General features: G+C 48.3%; 1 protein-coding gene across 1 annotated transcript in view; it reads right to left on the bottom strand.

Annotated features, from left to right (window-relative positions):
- BSN (bassoon presynaptic cytomatrix protein) overlaps positions 1–15,742 on the bottom strand; it is a 90,280-nt gene extending 74,538 nt beyond the window's left edge. Inside the window, exon 1 of the mRNA XM_007446210.1 lies at positions 15,549–15,742. Within this exon, the coding sequence (XP_007446272.1) occupies positions 15,549–15,742 (194 nt within the window). The remainder of the gene's footprint in view (positions 1–15,548) is intronic.
- Between the last annotated feature and the right edge of the window lie 2,436 nt (positions 15,743–18,178).

Below are 18,178 nucleotides of genomic sequence, written 5' to 3'. Positions count from 1 at the left end.
GTGTGTGTGTGTGTGTGTGTGTGTGTGTGTGTGTGTGTGTGTGTGTGTGTGTGTGTGTGTGTGTGTGTGTACGAGCAGCCATCATCTGAGGCTCAGGGCTGTCCACCTACAAAAAGTCTGGCAGGACACCAGCACACTGAGACCCACATGCGGGCACCTAAGAAGTTTTGCTGCTCCTTTCTCTGAACTGTGTGGCTTTGGCTGAGTCCCTCATGCTGACCCAGACTGTGGGATCCAAGTAGGCTGACTATTGCATTTTCTCTGTGAACTCAGAGCCTGCACAGACCCAGATACACAGCAGGATTAATAAATGCTTGTTGAATGAACAAACACTGAACAAAAATAAATAATGAACAAAAATGTTGGACAAAGAAACAGCATTTTCAGAATGAGAACCGTTTGGGAGCAAAGCCTTTCCTGGGGATAAAGCAGGGCCTCTGGAGAAATTAATTTTTCGGGGGAGGGTGTCAGTGGTGCTGTATAGATCCTAGGTATCTAAATCCACCCCCCAAGGCAGGTCATGGAATAAGAACCAGCACCCTTTATCAGAATCGCTTATACCGATTCTGATAAAGTGGCCATGGGTCTTATTCCTGAAGGCTGTACACTCTACAAGGTCCTGGAGCTTGTGTGCTTGTTCAGAAGGTACTCCCTGCATCCATGCCAGCACATAAAAAAAGACCGAATGATTTCTGTCCTCGTTCCCAACTGAACCCTGAGGCCTCTGGGGCCTGACACAGAGTGAGTGCTCTACAAGAGTGAGTTGTTTGGAAGAGACTGCAGCAGAGGCCTTGCCCCTAAACTCCATCTAGTGGGGACTGGGCTCTTCTCTTCTGGCAATGGAGCCTTATACCCCCAAGGCCACTCTGAGATTGTCACCTGCTCCCCACCCCTAGCCCACTCTACCCAGGGGCAGAGAGTATACCAAGCAGGCCAGTCCTGCACACCGGATGTCTGATCCCTTTACTGGACACATGGAAGTTTCCTCATCCCAAAGTAGCGAGGGAGATTCACTGAACAAGGCCAGGGTGGGCAGTCCAGGCTCCTCCTCCTGGTCCTGCCCCACCTTCCTATGGGGTTCTTCGAAACGCCCATTACCTCTCTGGCTTCAGTCTTTCTATCCGTCACCAGTGATTCTGACCCTCTGTTGGCCAGAGCTACACAGAGGAAAAAATACTGTATAAGCAAAATCACTCAATTATTACTAAGTATTGTTACTATCTTTTCAAAAGCTATTTACATCTTTATCTGAATGTCTTGTTTCTCCTGAGCCACCAGCAGGGACTAAGGAAAAGGAAGCTGAGGGAGCCTGACCAAGGTCCATGCTCCCTGAAAAACTTGCCAGGAGACTCAGCCTTAATTACTCCTGGGGTCACTGCCCCTGCATCACACCAGCCTGAGAATCCCAGAATAAGGGCTCATATGGGAGTACAGGGAACACAGGATGGTTTCCAAAAAGGCAAAGCTTCTAGTTTCCTCTTTTTTCATGCCACTTAAAACAGGTGTTCAGTACCACCAGGAGTGGTACTCCTTGAGCAGGAGTCAAGGTCTTGGCAACTGAAAGGGGCAGTGTTGCCCCCAAGGGTCCCCACCAGGCTCTATGAATTGAGGACAGGGAGGACATTTTTCTTTCTCACACCACACTCAGGGGTGTGGAGGTTCTTACCATTTAGAAAAGGACCTGGTCAAGGGGGAGGGAGGGTAAGGGAGGGAAGGATTGGGAGTTTGGGATTAGCAGAGGCAAATTATTATATATAGGATGGATAAACAACAAGGTCCTACTGTATAGCCCAGGGAACTATATTCAATATTCTGTGACAAACCATAATGGAAAAGAATATGAAAAAGAATATATTTTAAAAATATTTTTAAAAAATAACAGGAGCTGGTAGTGTGACAACTGTCTCTGGAGCCCTGGATGTGTTCCCCAGGGTTCCTCATACCTGACTGGGTACCTGGGTAGGGACAGCACAGAGGCCATATACCTGCTGCCCCTCAGTCTCTGTTTCAGCTCAGGCAATCTAAGGGGTACACCATGCTGGCCAGGGAGGTGCCAAGTACCCGTGAGAGCAGGGATCCTTGGAGGGGCTCCACCATACACCCTGACAAAGCTGGGGAGTAAAGGGTAGGTTGGGGGCAGACATGGTCTGTTGGGAGAATCTAGAGCAAGCTGCCCTGTTCTGTCTCTTCCCTTCCTTCCTTTCTTCCACAGGTTCAGCCTGCATCACAGCTCCCTGAAAGCACCCTGGCAGGAAGCCCCTCTCACCCTGGCAGTTAGCACTAGGCACTATCATTTGCAAAAGTGCTTCAGTACAGGAGGGGAGCAGAGAAGAATGCTTGGCCACTGGGAAAGACCTACTCCAGTCCACTGGCTTTGGAGCCAGCTCCGCGTGCCACAGCCTGCACCCAGGCCCCAGGGCCCAGAGAAATGTACATCACAGAGTCAAATTATGTTATCTCTACCCCAGATGCCCATGAGCAGATCACTACCCCAGAGCAGCAACCACAGACCTGGAGCTCCCTCCCTCCTGCCCTCTTCCCAATCCCCAAAATCTGCCAAGGGAACCCTCTCCCACACCACAGTCCAGCCTTCCTGGAGTTTCATGAACATAAGTGAGGGTTAAGAAGAAACAATGATACTCTTCCTACAGTGAGAGGGTGTTCTCTGTGGCTCTGGTGGTCTGGGCTTCAGACCCAACCAGCAATGAATTCTGAGAGCCTGTGGGATGGGCCGGAACTTTCAAGTAAACTCTCTGGTCTGAGGCTCAAATTCCGTACCTATTTTAGCAGCTGTGTGTGAAGATGAGAAGGATGGACCACAGTGGGCTTTCTGAGCATCTCCCAATGAGTGAGTCAGAGCTCCCAGAGGGCAGAGACCATACCTTCAATCAAGTTTAACTCAAAGATTCCCTGTAGTAGGAAACAGGGATGCTAATCTACCTGTTCACCTTTATATCCTCAGCCCTGGGCAGGAACCAGGCACCAGTTGGCATTTAATGCCAGGCCTCTTGTGAATGCTTTCATTTCTGGCACTTCATTTGATAAAATAAATGATTGTTGAGCTGAACATACTTGACTTGCCCTCTTGGAACTCCAGTATGGCCTCAATTTATTCCTCTTCCTTATTTCTTTCTCAGAGTGCTTGTAGGAACCAGGTGGCATCAATATTAAAGCATTTGCAAGTTAAGTGTTACTTTATGTTTTTAGCCGGGACTAGAATACCCAGCTGCCTACCTAACATCTCACTTGGATGCCTCTAAAACACAAGTTGTCCAGGAAAAAACTCCTGATCTTAGACCCCATCCTTGTTGCCCCCAGTGTGCACCAGATGCTCAGGTCAAAACTCAGGGGTCCTCCTGACTCCTTTCTTTTTCTAACCCTTCACAGCCAACCCTTCAGCCATCCTGCTGACTCTACATCCACAATATATTCAGAAGTTGAGCACTTTTCAGCACTCTCACCCCCTCCCCACTCCCCATCACCCCCTCCTCATTCTCATCCAGTGACCATCCTCTCACACCTGAATACCGTTCAAGCCCCTCACTAGCTCCCAGCTTCTGCCCTTGCCCCTCAGGCTTGGCAAAACATAGCAAAATGTGCATTCACCATTTTGTTTCCGCATCCAACAGGAAACTATCCTACAGATACAGTGGGAAAAACACAAAATATCCCATAGATACACTGGTAAAAATACAAAATGACACAGATACCAGGTTCCTCACTGTGGTGCTATTTGTAAGAGCAAAAGACTGGACACAGGTTGATGCCAAGGGAAAACCATAGCATGTGCATATGATAGAGCAGTGCCCAGATGCAAAAAGGAATCAGGAGAATTTCTATATTCTGCTATGAGGAGATCTTCAGGATATATTAAGTGAAAAAAAGGCAAAGTATAGAATAGTGTTTAGAATCTGTTACCTTTTATATACAAAAGAAAGGTAAATAAATGTATATTTTCCCTCATATTTTCAAAAAGAAACAATGGAAAAATCTGATAAAAATGGTTTCTTATCAGGGAAGGCAGAGAACAAAGTGGAAGGCAGCAAGATGGAACTAGACTTCTCTCAATACACCTTGTTTTATTTGGAATCACATGAAAGTTTTAAATAATTTTAAGAAAATTAAATGGTAAAGAAAAAATATGGTAGATGGCATTGTTCTCCATTCTTTACCTTCTGTGGATTTCTGCCCTTTACCATATGACTTTGCAATTCCTCCCACTAGAGGTGCAGTATATTTTCCCAGCTGCAGCAGACTCTATTTTTGAAAATAATCTCAGCGAAATTTCCAGTCTCATATGCTCTTTTTTTTTTGGCCAAGCTACATGGCATGCGGGATCTTAGTTCCCCAACCAGGGATTGAACCCACGCCCCCTGCAGTTCTAACCACTGGGCCACCAGCGAATTCCCTCGTATGAACTTTTTTAAAATTTTTATTTATTTTTATTTTTTGGTTGTGTTGGGTTTTCGTTGCTGTGCATGGGCTTCCTCTAGTTGCGGCAAGGGGGAGCTACTCTTCGTTGCAGTGCGCAGACTTCTCATTGCAGTGGTTTCTCTTGTTGTGGAGCGTGGGCTCTAGGCATGTGGGCTTCAGTAGTTGCGGCATGTGGGCTCAGTAGTTGTGGCTTGTGGGCTGTAGAGCGCAGGCTCAGTAGTTGTGGCACATAGGCTTAGTTGCTCCACAGCATGTGGAATCTTCCCGGACCAGGGCTCAAACCCACGTCCCCAGCATTGGCAGGCGGATTCTTAACTACTGCGCCACCAGGGAAGCCCTCATATGCTCTTATAGAACCTGGACACTCCCAATCAAGAGATGGAGTCTGCCTCCTCCTCTCAAACCTGGGCAGGACTTTGTGACTGCCCCAATGAATGGAGTGTGGCAGAAGTACCAATGCACATCTTTTGAGATTAGGTAATAAAGGCAGCACAGTCTCCACCTGACTTCCTTTCTCAGGACACCCTTGGAACCCAGTAACCATGTTGTGAGGAAGCTCAATCTAGTCCACATGGAGAAGCACCGAGGCCCTCCCAGCTAATAGCCAGCATCAGCTGTAAGACATGTAAATGATGAAGACATGTCAAATGATTCCAGTCCCCAGCTTTCAACTCTTCCAGCTGAAGCTCCAGACATTGTGAAGCAAAAATAAGCCATCCCACTGTGCCCTGCCTGAATTCCTGACCTACAGAATCTAATAAGCATAGTAATGGATGTTTTAATACCACTGAGTTTTGGGGTAATTTGTTAGGTAGCCATAATAACTACAGTACCACACCTTGATTTTGGGCTTAACTAAAAATTGCTTTGACTAAAGAAATGTTAGCAGATGTGTCATTTCAAGCAGAGGCTTGAAATTGTGTGTAGTTAGGTATGCCCTCTTGTGCATCTGTCATCACCATCGGAAGAACATGCCCTGGCTAGCCTGCTGTCTGAGGAGGATGAGAGACACGTGGAGCAGACCTGGACTCACCTACAGCCTGGAGCCCAGCCTAGATCAATGAATTCTAGCCAGCATGCAGATGCATGAGTGAGAATTAAAAATTGCTATTTGAAGCCACTGAGTTTTGGTTGACTTACTGTGCAGTATGACAGTGGCAACAGGTAAGTGATAAAAAGCAATCCTTACAAACTGAACACAAGCTGGAAAAAAAAAAACCCAAACCTTAATTGTATAGCCTCTTAGTAGCATAACCACACAGAGAAGAATCATTTCTAATAGCTCTAAAACACAGAACTTTGGGACTTCCCTGGTGGTCCAGTGGTTGAGACTCCACGCTCCCAATGCAGGGAGTCCGGGTTCAATCCCTAGTCAGGGAACTAGATCCCGCATGCTGCAACTAAAAGATCCCGCACTCAGGAACAAAGATCCCGCGTGCTGCAACTAAGACCTGGTACAGCCAAATAAATAAATAAATAAATATTTTAAAATAAATAAATAAAACACAGAACTTTGACTACACATTCCTGAAAATATATAATCTAAGGACAAAAGAAACTACAAGCGAATTTTAAACTACATTCATTAGTATTGTTAGTAAAAATATCATTATTTTGAAATAAGTACACATATATACATTACATATATATAATAGTCTATATATATGCAAGGTTTGTTTGGATTCTGATTTGAACAAACTCTCAAAAGTCATTTTTGGAAATCATATTTTTCTCTGAACTCCCCCATACATACATAAATAAAAATCTGTGTTTTCTCTTGCTAAAAAAAATTTTTTTAATAAAAAAAAATTTTTAATAAAAAGTCATTTTTGAGATAATCAAGGAAAATTGAACATGGACTAGGTATTAGGTTATATTAAGAAATTACAGGGAAGATCCCACATGCCGTGGAGCAATTAAGCCCGTGCACCACAACTACTGAGCCTGCGCTCTAGAGCCCGCGAGTCACAACTACTGAAGCCCGCACGCCCAGAGCCTGTGCTCCACAACAAGAGAAGCCACTGCAATGAGAAGCCCACACACCGCAACAACGAGTAGCCCCCGCTTGCCGCAACTAGAGAAAGCCTGTGCGGAGCAACAAAGACCCAACGCAGCCATAAATAAATACATAAATAAAGTTGAAAAAAAATTAGTTAACTTTGTTGGCTGTGATAATGTCATTGGATTAAAATTAAAATATCTTTTAACTATGAGAGGTACATCCTAAAGTATTTATGAGTGAAATGATATGTTAGGATTTTGACTGAAAATAATCCAGCCAAAAAAAAAAAAAATTGGAGGAATATAGATGAAACAAGTTGGCAAAACACTGATCGTTGTTGAAGCTGGGTGATGGGGTCACAGGAGGGAGTTCACCATACCATCTTCTCTCCTTTTATGTGTGTTTGAAACTTTCATCTGCAGAGTACTTGCTGCCCCTGGGGACATCTAACCTACAGAGCCAAAGGCCAACGCACCCCAAAGAGAGGCCAGCATGACCTGGCCAACCCGGGAAGGACAAGCCTGCACAGGGGCTGCCACGGCTAAGATGCAAGCAGTGGCTGCCTCTCCAATCCAGCCCTGTCTCTGCCACTGTCCTCAGCTGGCACCACTCCAAACCCAAGCTATCAAGGCTGTGGGCTCTACAACCCAACACTGGCCACTCAAGATCAGATACAGGGGTTTGGAAAGTGGGCTCACAGGACCATAGGAAAGGGAGAAGTTCACATAGCATGATTACTGAAACAATCACACTGCCTTAGTTATTACCCCAGTTCAGAGGACAGAGTCAGGATCCAAAAGGGTCTCACTAGGTTGGAAGGGATCTCTAAGTACAACCAGAGATGTCATGGCAGGGACCCATGCAGAACCCCCAAAGATTCACACTCAGGTCGCACAAGCCCAGGATGGAGGGAACCCAGCCTTCATGCTGAGATGCCCAGCATGAGGCTGGACAACTGTGGAGTGCAGTGACAGAGAGTGCTCAGAAAGGTGTAGGATGGTGTTCTCAGGCTACATGAGCCAAGGCCCCTCATCCTTCAGACTGTGTCACTCATAGACCATGTGACATGATGAGCCCTGAGCCCTGTTCTCTGAGCCTTCCTGTCCTCAGGATCTGACAGTCTTGGGTAGGACAGCCCAGGTCAGCAAGGGTCCCAGAGTCACATTCCAGCCACAGGAGCTGGAGAAGCCTAGAGAGAAGACCGGGGTCGAGGAGGTGAGAGCACAGTGAGCTCCTGCCAAACCTGTGCGGATAAGTCAGCCGGCCCAGAGGGCAGAGCCAGGACCCAGAGACAGGAGGTATACGGAGACACACAAAGGGAAAGAAGAACTTTCCAACAGTGGAATCATCTGCCTGGGAGGGACCAGAGGCCACGGACCACTGGGGTATTCGCACCAAGGCAGAGCTCCTGCCTTCAGGGAATATGAAAGCAGCCATTCCGGTATCCATTAGGTGTTGGAATAGATGCTGAAAATAAAAGGAGGATAGAGCAAACATATCACGTGCTGAAGCTAAACCATGCTTCTGAAGGATGTGGCCTCACATGCCAGACCTTGACATTGGAGGAGACCTGGCCTGAGCCCACAGAACCCACGGAGCTACAGGAGAAACTGCAGCGAGTACCACATCCATCTCCTTACTCTACAAGTGAAGGAAGCTGTACAACTGCCAACTGGAGGGGGCAGAACTAAAGTCTCTTTCAGGCCAGCCCTTTCCATGCCCCATCTCCCCCACCACAAAGTGTTTGCTAACTCTGGCTCCCCTGGAAATCGTGAGCACACTGGCTGCTGCCAGAGCACCTGTGGGATACGGATGGGACAACACTCAGGAGATAAGCAGTCGAGCACGGCTGGGAAAAGGGATCCTGCAGCAGGCTCTGCAGGTCCAGGTGGGAGTCTTGCTGGCTGGCCAGCCAAGCCAGTAGAAGGATGCCAAGAGCTTTTCAAGAGCCCGTGTTTACCAGGAGCAACCAATTGGCAAGGCAGCAGCCAGTCCCTCTCCTGGCTCCAGGCTTGATTGTGAGGTCATTTTGTTCACTCTGGAAGATCTCTGGGGCACAATGGAAGAGCAATCCTCTTCATTTAAAGCTCTTCTAATTAACCTAAAGGCTGCACGTTGTACTTGTTTTCTCTCCTCTGTGAAGTTGAACAGTGGGAAGCATCCCCCTTCCTTTTCAATCATCTCACAGAAATAAGCTGTCAGAGGTGGAGGGGACTTTGGAGATTATTTAGTTAAATTTCTCATTTTACAGATGGAAAAAAACTGAGGACCTACCCAACACGTACAGCCAGTTTCAGGCAACATCAGGACTGATTAAAACCTGAGTTTCTGACCCCCACCCAGGATGCTTCCACCATTCTTCATCCCCCACCCCACCCTACCCTGTCCTTTGCTCAAATGTCCTACTTCCAGATCCTTTTCCTGTCCTCAAGGCCCTCCCATCCTCTTGCTAAATTTTCCATCTTCTGAGAACAGGAGGCAGGGAAGTGACGTGGTTCTCCAGCTGTGCTCAGTGTATGGCATTTGGGTTTGCTAAAGTCAGCTAGCTGGCTGTTCTTCTGAATCTCTCATGTTAGACCTTTGGAGCTCCCAACAGAGTAAGTTAGTGCTGTGAATGTGTTTTGTAAGCTGTTGAACACCATACAAATATGTGCTCTACTATTTTAGAAGATGAAATAATACAAACCCTTTTAATCGTGTGCTCATTTCTCTTACCTCTGTGAGATAAAGAGAAGGCAGGACCAAACTCTAATTTAAGGAAGTTGAGGGTAAAGATCTGAACTTGTCTCTCTTTCTCTCCCATCACACTCTGAGCCCTTTTGAGGGCAGAGCCCATATCCTGCGCCTTCCTTTGTTCCTCACATTTCACCCAGGGATAGGCATCCAGTAGGTGCTCAGCAAAGGGTTTCCTGAATACGTGGCTGAACATCACTTTAAAGCCCTCCTACTTCTAAGTAGAATTTAACTGCAGAAATCCCTCATAACTGCTCCCGTATACAAAAAGTGCAGACGATCCTTATTACCTACCAGCAAACGTGAATGTATCCAATGTATGGATGCGACTACCAGGAAATTTCCTTACCTCTCCTTTCCTCCTAAGCACCCAAGCGTCTTACTGGTTCCTCCAGCATCCCTGCCGGGGGACGGGCATTTCCCCCTCCCTGAGCCTGGGGCACTGGAGAGCTTGGGCTCCTCTGGGTATAGGGGCAGTCCCAGATATGACCAGGTTGGGTGATCCTTGTGTGAGCTCCTAGACAAGCTGCTGAGGCTCTTTGATCTCCTCAGTGGTTGGGACCAAGTCCTTCCACTACTCCTTAGGGAAAATCTCTTCCTCACCTTTGGCCCTGACAGCAGTCCCACCACTTCAGAAGCAGCCAGGCCTCTCCAAAGAAATCTGGATTTGATCTCAAGGGTGACCTAAAGTTCTCTGGAGCCTCCCAATATGCCTCCGTGTGACCCTCCTGTTAGAAAGAAGTGGAGATACCACGTAAGAGGGCTCTGCTAGAGCAAGGCTCTCTTAACTCTAGATGCCCCTAAGAGCAAAGTACGGGAAGGAGAGATCAAAGCAGCCCTGAGACCAGCCTGGGCACCCAAGGTTTAGCACAGATCAATCAGGGAGCATGCTCCTCTTCTCCATCCTACAGGCACAGCTGACCAGAACCTAAAGTATAAGACACATGCACTGAGAGAATACCAGAAAGGGACAGGTCCCCACCAGAGGCCCAATCCACGGTGGGGGTGGGACACCAGAATTCATCTCCCTTACCATAGGCCAGGGTCCTAATTCATTCCCCAGCTACAATCAGCTTCCACCACTACACTGGTGAATGGAGATGGCAGAAGGCCCTACAGGAAAGGAAATTGTGCAAGTCCTACGAATGCAGTACCAACATCAGCATGACATGCCCCTGGCACCAACTGAGATAGGAGTCCCCACAGCTGGATTGTCCACCAAGTCCCAGCTTACTAGGAGGGCCTCAAGTCCTAACGTGACACTTGGCCCTTGCTGCTGGCAGGTAGGTCTCAGCCACCATTTCACCATTTTAAAAAGTGAGTCCCTGGGAAGGAAGGACGAATAAGGCCAGGACAGATGGGGCCTGCAGAAGCTGTATGGCCAGGCAGGTGGAGTGAGGAATAAGTGTGTGTAAAACACCTAGAGGAATGACTATGGTGGAACAGGCACCCAGCAATGGTAGTTATAACTATTACAACAGCTTTGCCAACCTGTCTCCACAGTCAGCACCAACTGATTGCATATGGGCCACAGGCTCCAGGTACAGATTCTCCCCAAGTAGCCCACACATAGAAAGGTCTGCCCCTCCCCACATCCATCACAGATTAGGGGAAAGGGTCCCATTCAAATGTGCAGGACCTATGAAAAGGGGGAGGATTTACTGAAGCCCCGAATCCTCTCTCCTAGCAGCCTGCTACTTACATATACAGGGAAGGCTCCCCTTGTTATGCTGGAGTGAAAAGGTGTGATCCAGGGGCTCTGAAAGCTTTGACTTCTTAAACTCAGAACCAAACCTACTCAGTGGAAGGAGAACTTTAGAAAAAGAACAGAAAAGTGGCCCACTGTGTTGTTCTTTGGTTCCCAAACTAGTCCAAAGTCTAGATCTACTTTCAACAAACTCTCAGTCCCTTCACATCTGAAGCCCTCAACGAACTCTTTCTTAAAAAGCTAGAATTTCTTGCCCAAAAAGAGAAATGTGATTCTGAATGGCTTCTAGATGTAATTCCCAGTTTTCAGGAAAAATATGGGACAGAAGAACATCTTAAATGACACCACAAGGATTCAATCAGCATAATCCAGAATATGAGAAACCACAGGACAAATAACACAGCCAATCATAAATCGCAACGGGGAAAAAAGGAGAAGGAACATACAGATTTAAAGAAACTGAAGAGATGTATCAGACAAATGCAATGTGTAGACCCTGTTTAGTTCACAGTTCAAACAAACCAATTGTAAAAATAAATTAATAAGATAATCAAAAAAACTGAAACCTGACAGGATATTTGCTGAGATTAAGAAGAGAATGTTAGCTGTTTAGATGTGATCATGGTGCTGTGGTAATGTTTTTACAAATCCCATATTTCTTAGAAATAGACACTAAAATATTGATGATGAAATGTTGGGATATCTCGAAGATGGGGGGTGGAAGTGAGGGAGATAGATAAACTTAATCAGCCATGAGCTGATGATGGTGGCTGGGCAATGGGAACATGGGAGCTCATTAACTTATTCTCTCTACTTTTATGTATGTATGTTTGAAATTTTCCATAATAAAAAGTTTTTTTTTAAATAAAATAGACTTCCTCCCCTTAATGTATCCATAACTTTTTTTTTTTGTATCTGCAGCATCTTATCAGTCTTACTAATGCTAGGAACAGCTATATTATCAAAACTGTCCCTCTCTCCCTGGCAAGAAATGCAAAAATGGTTGCCCCCTTTGGGTGAGCTTTTGACATCATCACCATTCAGATGTTAGGTCACTTAAGTGCAAACTCCATGACATGCCCTCCATGAGAATCCAATGGCCTCACATGATCTCTAAATAATAAAGGATCATTATTTCCAAACCTAACAATTGTGTCCTTTCATTTTAGCCTTACAAATTAATCCCAGATTTTTCTAGAGCCTGACTGATAGCTGGCATAGTATAACAAGTCTGGTTAATCCCAAACCAGAGATACTATGCCTGACAAATCCATTCATTCATTCATTCATTCATTCATTCTTGAGATATAATTATGGCAAACCCATCTTGAGAAAGGAACTCTGGGTATGGTTCTCAGAGCAGCTTCAACCACCTTCCAGCAAATGCCCAGGCTCTCTGTGCCCAGCTGCCTTTGGCTCAAGATGTCTCCCTGGACTGGAAGTGAGTGAGAGCTCAGCACTGATCACCAATTTCAATGGGGTAATGAGCGGGAGGCGCCTTACCTGGTTTTCCCCAGCTTTCCACACCCCTGCACTCGGCCCCAATCTCTGCTCACTGTCCCTGCCTGTGTAAACCACGCTCCTCATGTCATTTCTACCTCTCTCCACCTCTTAGATCCCCATCATTCTCCCAAGAAGTCTTGGGATTCTCCTTCTTTTGAAGCCTGGCTCTGCCTCTCCACTCTTCTCACTTGACAACCCTTCTATAAGCACTACCTATTTGACACTTCTCAGACACTGAGCTGCCTACAGTGTCACTCCTAGAACCTTCCATGACTTTGTTCTCTGAGAGCTCTTCAAGAGCTATCTGACCAACCAGACTGTGAGGTGCTATAGGACAGGGGAGCATCATATATTCTTCCAGACCCTCCACAAAGCCCAGCACAGTGCTTGCTCTTGATACCAGTAAATATACCTTGGTTGATTGACTAAAGATCAATTTGCAAATGTCAAAGTTCTGCAAGTCCGCAGAGCTGGTGTAGATTAAACAGGCCGCCACTGGTCTACGTGGCTTCTTTGTGCAATTTTTTTAAAAGGTGCTTTCTGGAGTACTCATAAAATTTCTCTTGAACTGGTGATGTGTGTACAAGTAAAATCCCATCAACTTGGGACCTTCACTGTACATCAGGCATTCCACCATAAAAATAAGTGAATGAATGAATAAGTGAAAGGTGCCCCTTCCTGTAGGAAGATGCAGCCCATACCAAGGCATATAGCTTGGAGCCTGAGATAGAGTTCAGCATTCCCTGACCTGGCACTCCTCAGGAAAGGCACAACGTATATAACTGCACATGTGACCCTGAGACCAGAAGCAGAGAGCCCTGCCTTGAGAGACTCTGATGCCCAAAGTGCCATATCATCCAAACAGGTTAAGAGGCGGCACTATGGGTGTGGTGGCACCGCTACTCACAGGATTCTAGTCAAGCTCTTCAGCCACAGATGCTGGAGCTGCCCCCTCGCAGAACCCAAGTCAGCTCAGTATGAGGATGAAAAGACTAATTCAACCTGGGGTGACAAGGGGTAATACAGCAACAGGAAAGAGACAGGAATCAACTCCCCCAGGACCTCAGTTCCATTCCCTTTTGGGGTTAATAAAATTATCTCCCCCTTACCTGACCCTCCACCTACCTCTATTCACAATATAATTCCCCCAAATTCACAAGCTGGCTTGAAACTATGCCAATGCCTTTCCCGAATTCCCAGAAGCACATGCCACAGGGCTTTTTCTCCATCAATGGGCCAATCTGTTCAGCAGCATCTCAGAACAGAACATGCTAAATTTGGCATCAGGTACCTGAGACACTCTGGTGAGAGGAAGTAGAAGCCATTCTGATGCTGAAGGAGAGACGTATCATGGAGGTGCAGCTCAGTTGAGATGCTCTGACAAGCAAATATCAGCTGGAAGAGTAAATCCCATCTCCTAAGGGCCCCCAATTCAGAGCTTTGGTGACAAATAGCCAGCTTACCCCCTGAGCCTGACAGCTGTAGGACCTTAGCTCCACAGGTCCATATGTGTGCCTTGCCCACAGCCAGGAGTGAGATTATGTGACTGCTAAATCCAGCAGGAGCCCATGGTTCCCTAACCCACAGTAGTTCATGGGTCTGAACAGCAGAACACATAGACAGGGTAGAAATTAAATACTGAAAAGGAATATGAATAGACACTAGCCTCTTCCTGTGTCTTTGAGCTGCCCAAGTCTTTCCAAATTTTCATATGCTTGGCTCTGCAACATTAGATAAACTACAAGCAGACTAGCCTGTTTGGTTATCAGAAGAGAAATGACAAATTTCCCATATAGAGAACTCCTAACAACAATGTGTTTTTCCACTCAGCCGTAGATGCTTTCCTTTGGAAGGAGAGCTCTAAAGCCTGAGTGAGCCTCCCCCAAGCTAAAACTCAAACAGCAGCTCAACACGCAGCAAAATGGACAGTATTTGCAGTGCTAAGAACTGTGTGCTATCCAACTGCATTACCATAATAGCTAATGTAAAACGGGCAAATCCCTACTCTAAAAGGGATGGTCACAGGCTGGCCTGTCTGTGGCAGGTTTCAGGCTAATAAGAGCCTTTCATTACTGTTAATTGTCTAAGAAACAACTTCTGAGAAAATAAGCACATGAGAGGCACAGTTGGGCAGCTAAAGAATCAAACATTATGCTCCCTCACAGTTTATGTGCTCCCACACAGAGAAGCCAAGGCAACATTATCAGCAGACTCACATGGATCCAGAAGCACTCCCCAGTTTTGCTACTCCCCAGGTCTATTTGGTGTAAAGATAATGCCTTCCATTTTATCTTGTTGTCTCTTGGTAGCTTTCCTGAGTTTTCAGTCTACTGGTTTATTATATATTGGCATTTCCTTCCACTGCATTTACTGCCACTTGATTGTTTATAGGATGCATTTTAAACAAGCTGGTTTCACAGTATTTGATCAGGTGTGTTCTGTTTAAAACATTCCACTGATTTGAGGTGGTAATCTAAATCATAAAACAAGAGAACATATTTGGTTCTAGATGATTCAACTGCATTTTTGCTTCACCCCAAAGTGTTTCACTAAACCATTGTGAAAGCACATGACCCTGTTAGTATTTATGAGCCTGAATAAGTACCTTTTGGTGTCCAGTGGCATTTTCCCTTCCTCCAAAGATGATTTTAGCCACTAAATGCCTGAGGAAAGCACATGACCAAGTTCATGGTTCAACTATTTCCACATCTTTCTGTTCCTCGCAGTGACACTTATCTTCCCTGACAGCCACTCCCATTGTGCTCTTTCCTCGGCCTAACACAATGGACCCATGCAGACTCCAGCAGACAGGGAGGACGCTTTCCGTCCCATTGCTCCCCAGTGCAGAGGGACCCAGCAGAGGTTACATAAGCCCCTCCTTAGCCCGGCATTGGGGAGGAAGCGAATTTGGGGTTCGTGACGGAGTCACGGTCTGCAGGCCCGGACTGACCCTGCGCTCACCATTCTGCTTTACTAAGGCAGGGCGGCTGTAAAGGGAGGGCCGCTTCCCGCGACCACCCGCTCATGCCAAACCAGCTGGGTTCTAAGTGTGGCCGGACGTCCGACCTCGCTGTCCAGACTAGACCGCAGGGTCGTGGGCCCCGGCCCCGGCCTCGGCCTCAGGCTACAGATCCCCGCCCCCCGGGCGCCGCCGTGTCCCGCACTTACGTGCCCGGGCCGGCAGCGGGCCCGGGGCCTGGACCGGGTGGTCCGGCGGTTGCCGGCGCCCCGCCTGACGCCTGGAGCTGTCCTCCACCAGCCGGTGCTGAAGGCGGCTTCCCTGCGCCGGGGCCGGGCCCGGAGCCGCCGGGCGGCAGCGGCCCGTCGCCAGCGCCGCCCTCCAGGCTGGCCTCGTTGCCCATGGCGGGCGGGCGGGCGGGGTCAGGGTCGCACTGGGCCCGGGCCGGCGGTTCCCGGGCTGCTGCTCATACACTCCGCGCCGCCGCCGCCGCCGCCGCCGCCGCCGCCGCCGCCGCCGCCGCCGCCGCCGCCGCCGCCGCCGCCGCCGCCGCCGCCGCCGCCGCCGCCGCCGCCGCCGCCGCCGCCGCCGCCGCCGCCGCCGCCGCCATCATCTCCCAGCTCTGCTCGCGCCGCCGCCTGCCGCTGCGCATGCGCGGCTCGGGTGCCCCTTCCCTGCGCACGACGCCCCCCACGCGTGCGCGCGCTCCCGCCAGCCCGTGAGGACTCTAGTACACGAGCCAGAAGCGGGGTCGCAGGGAAACAGCCGCCGGCGCCAGCGCATGCGCCGTCTGAGGCCGACGCGAACGGCGAGTGCTACCAGGAGCCCAGCGGCGGTTGGTGGGAGCTTCCCACCCAACCAGGATTGGAGGGACACGGATCACGAGAAGGGGCTGTGGGGGCGTCGCGCCGTGCCCTGCCCTGGAGTCAGTGGCGCTTTCTGACTCGGAGAACTTGGGGGTGGGAGCTCTCATTTGGGTAACTTCAGTGTCCCACCTGGCAGACTTTGTGGGAACAGGCCTCAGAGAGGGGACACCGAGTGTGGCATTAAAGGATGTTTAGGAGTTGGAAACGCAAATAAACAAGAGTGTTAAGAGGCACAATGTCATGGAAGGACGGAGATAAAGGATGCTGGGTGATGGGGCTGGTTATGAGGATCTCAAAGGCTAGCTGGGGGGTGAAGATTTTATCCAGATGGTGCAATGGGAACCATCTGGGATTCACTCTGAGGCCTGGTCCCGCGGGACAGGAGTCTCAGGAAGTGTCCCTGGGAAAGGTGGAGGGTGTGTCAGGGCTGGCCTGAAGCCAGATGGAAGGATGCCTCAGCAGGCCCTGGGACAGTGACCTTGGAGATTGGGAAGAGGAATTGATATTTCTTCGAGGCTTTGAGCTGCGGTTCCCAGGGACTGTTCCCAGATGGGCTGCAGGCTGCCTCTGCATTAACCATTACCTCACTTTTACAGACTTCAGTGTTTGCATACTACTCTGCCTCCTGGCTTCTCACACAAACCTGTGCTTTCCTGAGGGAGAATATTTCTTAGAAGATCCAGACTATATTCCAAACTATTCCTGGCTTCATAAATCATGGCTGTGTAGAAGAACTTGAGTAAATTTGGAACCATTTTACAAACCCATTTAATTCTCCTGATGATGAATATATCAAAAGGGATGTCAGCAGTTCTAACCTGACCTGGACAATCCAGGGATCCAAATGAACACTGATAACCAGGCTGATGGACAGACCTTGGCTGGGCCTTCCCATACACTCTGATCTGCTCCCCACCAACCTCTGGGATGGAGTTTCCATGAAGCCTGGATCGCTGACTTGACTACCTGACTCTGACTGCCTGGGATGATGAGAGCCTCTCTGCCTATGTTATGATGCTCTTCACTGTGTTTCCTCCTGTGTTTCAATAATCTTTGTGTCTGGTGACTACGTGTGCACATGTAGGCTCCACAAGGATCCACACCTCAGTCTTGCCACTTTCCAAATGGGGCCTTGGCAACTGACTTAGGCTCACCAAGCCTCCATTTCCTAGCCTGCAAAGTTATAATAATACTAGCCCTTCTAACATGGGGGATTATGAGAGTGGAGTGGCTGATACAAATAAAACAACAAGTGCCCAGCATACACATGACCAACTTTATTATTAGTTGTCCCTCTGGTGGGTGGTCTGGGATTTGGGGGTTTTATGCCACACCTTTTCTCCTGCGGAAGAACGTGTACAAAGGCACTATGGGCAGGCCAATGACCTGACCTTGGCCCGACCCAGGCCCTTCTGGCTTCATAGACACCAGTCAGTGTGGGCTGGGCCCCTTGATAGTGGGGGAGAGAAGGATGTTTGTTTTCTGTTTTTGTAGAAGCCATAGGAGCTGTGGCTTTCCACAGATTTAAATCAACATGTCCCTTGTACCAATGGGGGTAATTAGCCCTACCCAGGCAGCGGTCCTGGGGAGTTGCCTGCCTCAGAGTGGATTGCTGGCTGTTAGCAGAACTCCAAGGTCTTTGCTGCCTTGGTGACAAAGGACACAGTACAGTAGAGACCTGGAAGTGTGGGTTAGTGGTTCCCCTACCTTCCTTTCAAACTCTCAGTTCCACTTCCTCTGAGAAACATTGCCAGGAACATGCCTGCCCTGTCCACATCCACCACTGGCATTCAGCCCAGGGACTCCTGCCAACCATGGGATGGTGCTGGCCTCTGGTTGTCTGGGGCTCTGATTCAGTTTTTATTCATTGTTCCAGGGGTTGTTTCCTTCCTCTTGACCTACAGTGGGCATTCCTCAAGAGCACGACATTGTCTGGCTTGTCCTATCCCCTGCGCTGGCTTTCAGCAGGGGCT

This window comes from Lipotes vexillifer, unplaced genomic scaffold (assembly GCF_000442215.2).
Source record: "Lipotes vexillifer unplaced genomic scaffold, Lipotes_vexillifer_v1.1 scaffold491, whole genome shotgun sequence".
In the NCBI taxonomy this organism is placed as follows: Eukaryota; Metazoa; Chordata; class Mammalia; order Artiodactyla; family Lipotidae; genus Lipotes; species Lipotes vexillifer.
The sequence above is the reverse complement of the archived record's forward strand: the minus strand, read 5'-3'. Positions and strand labels throughout refer to the sequence as shown.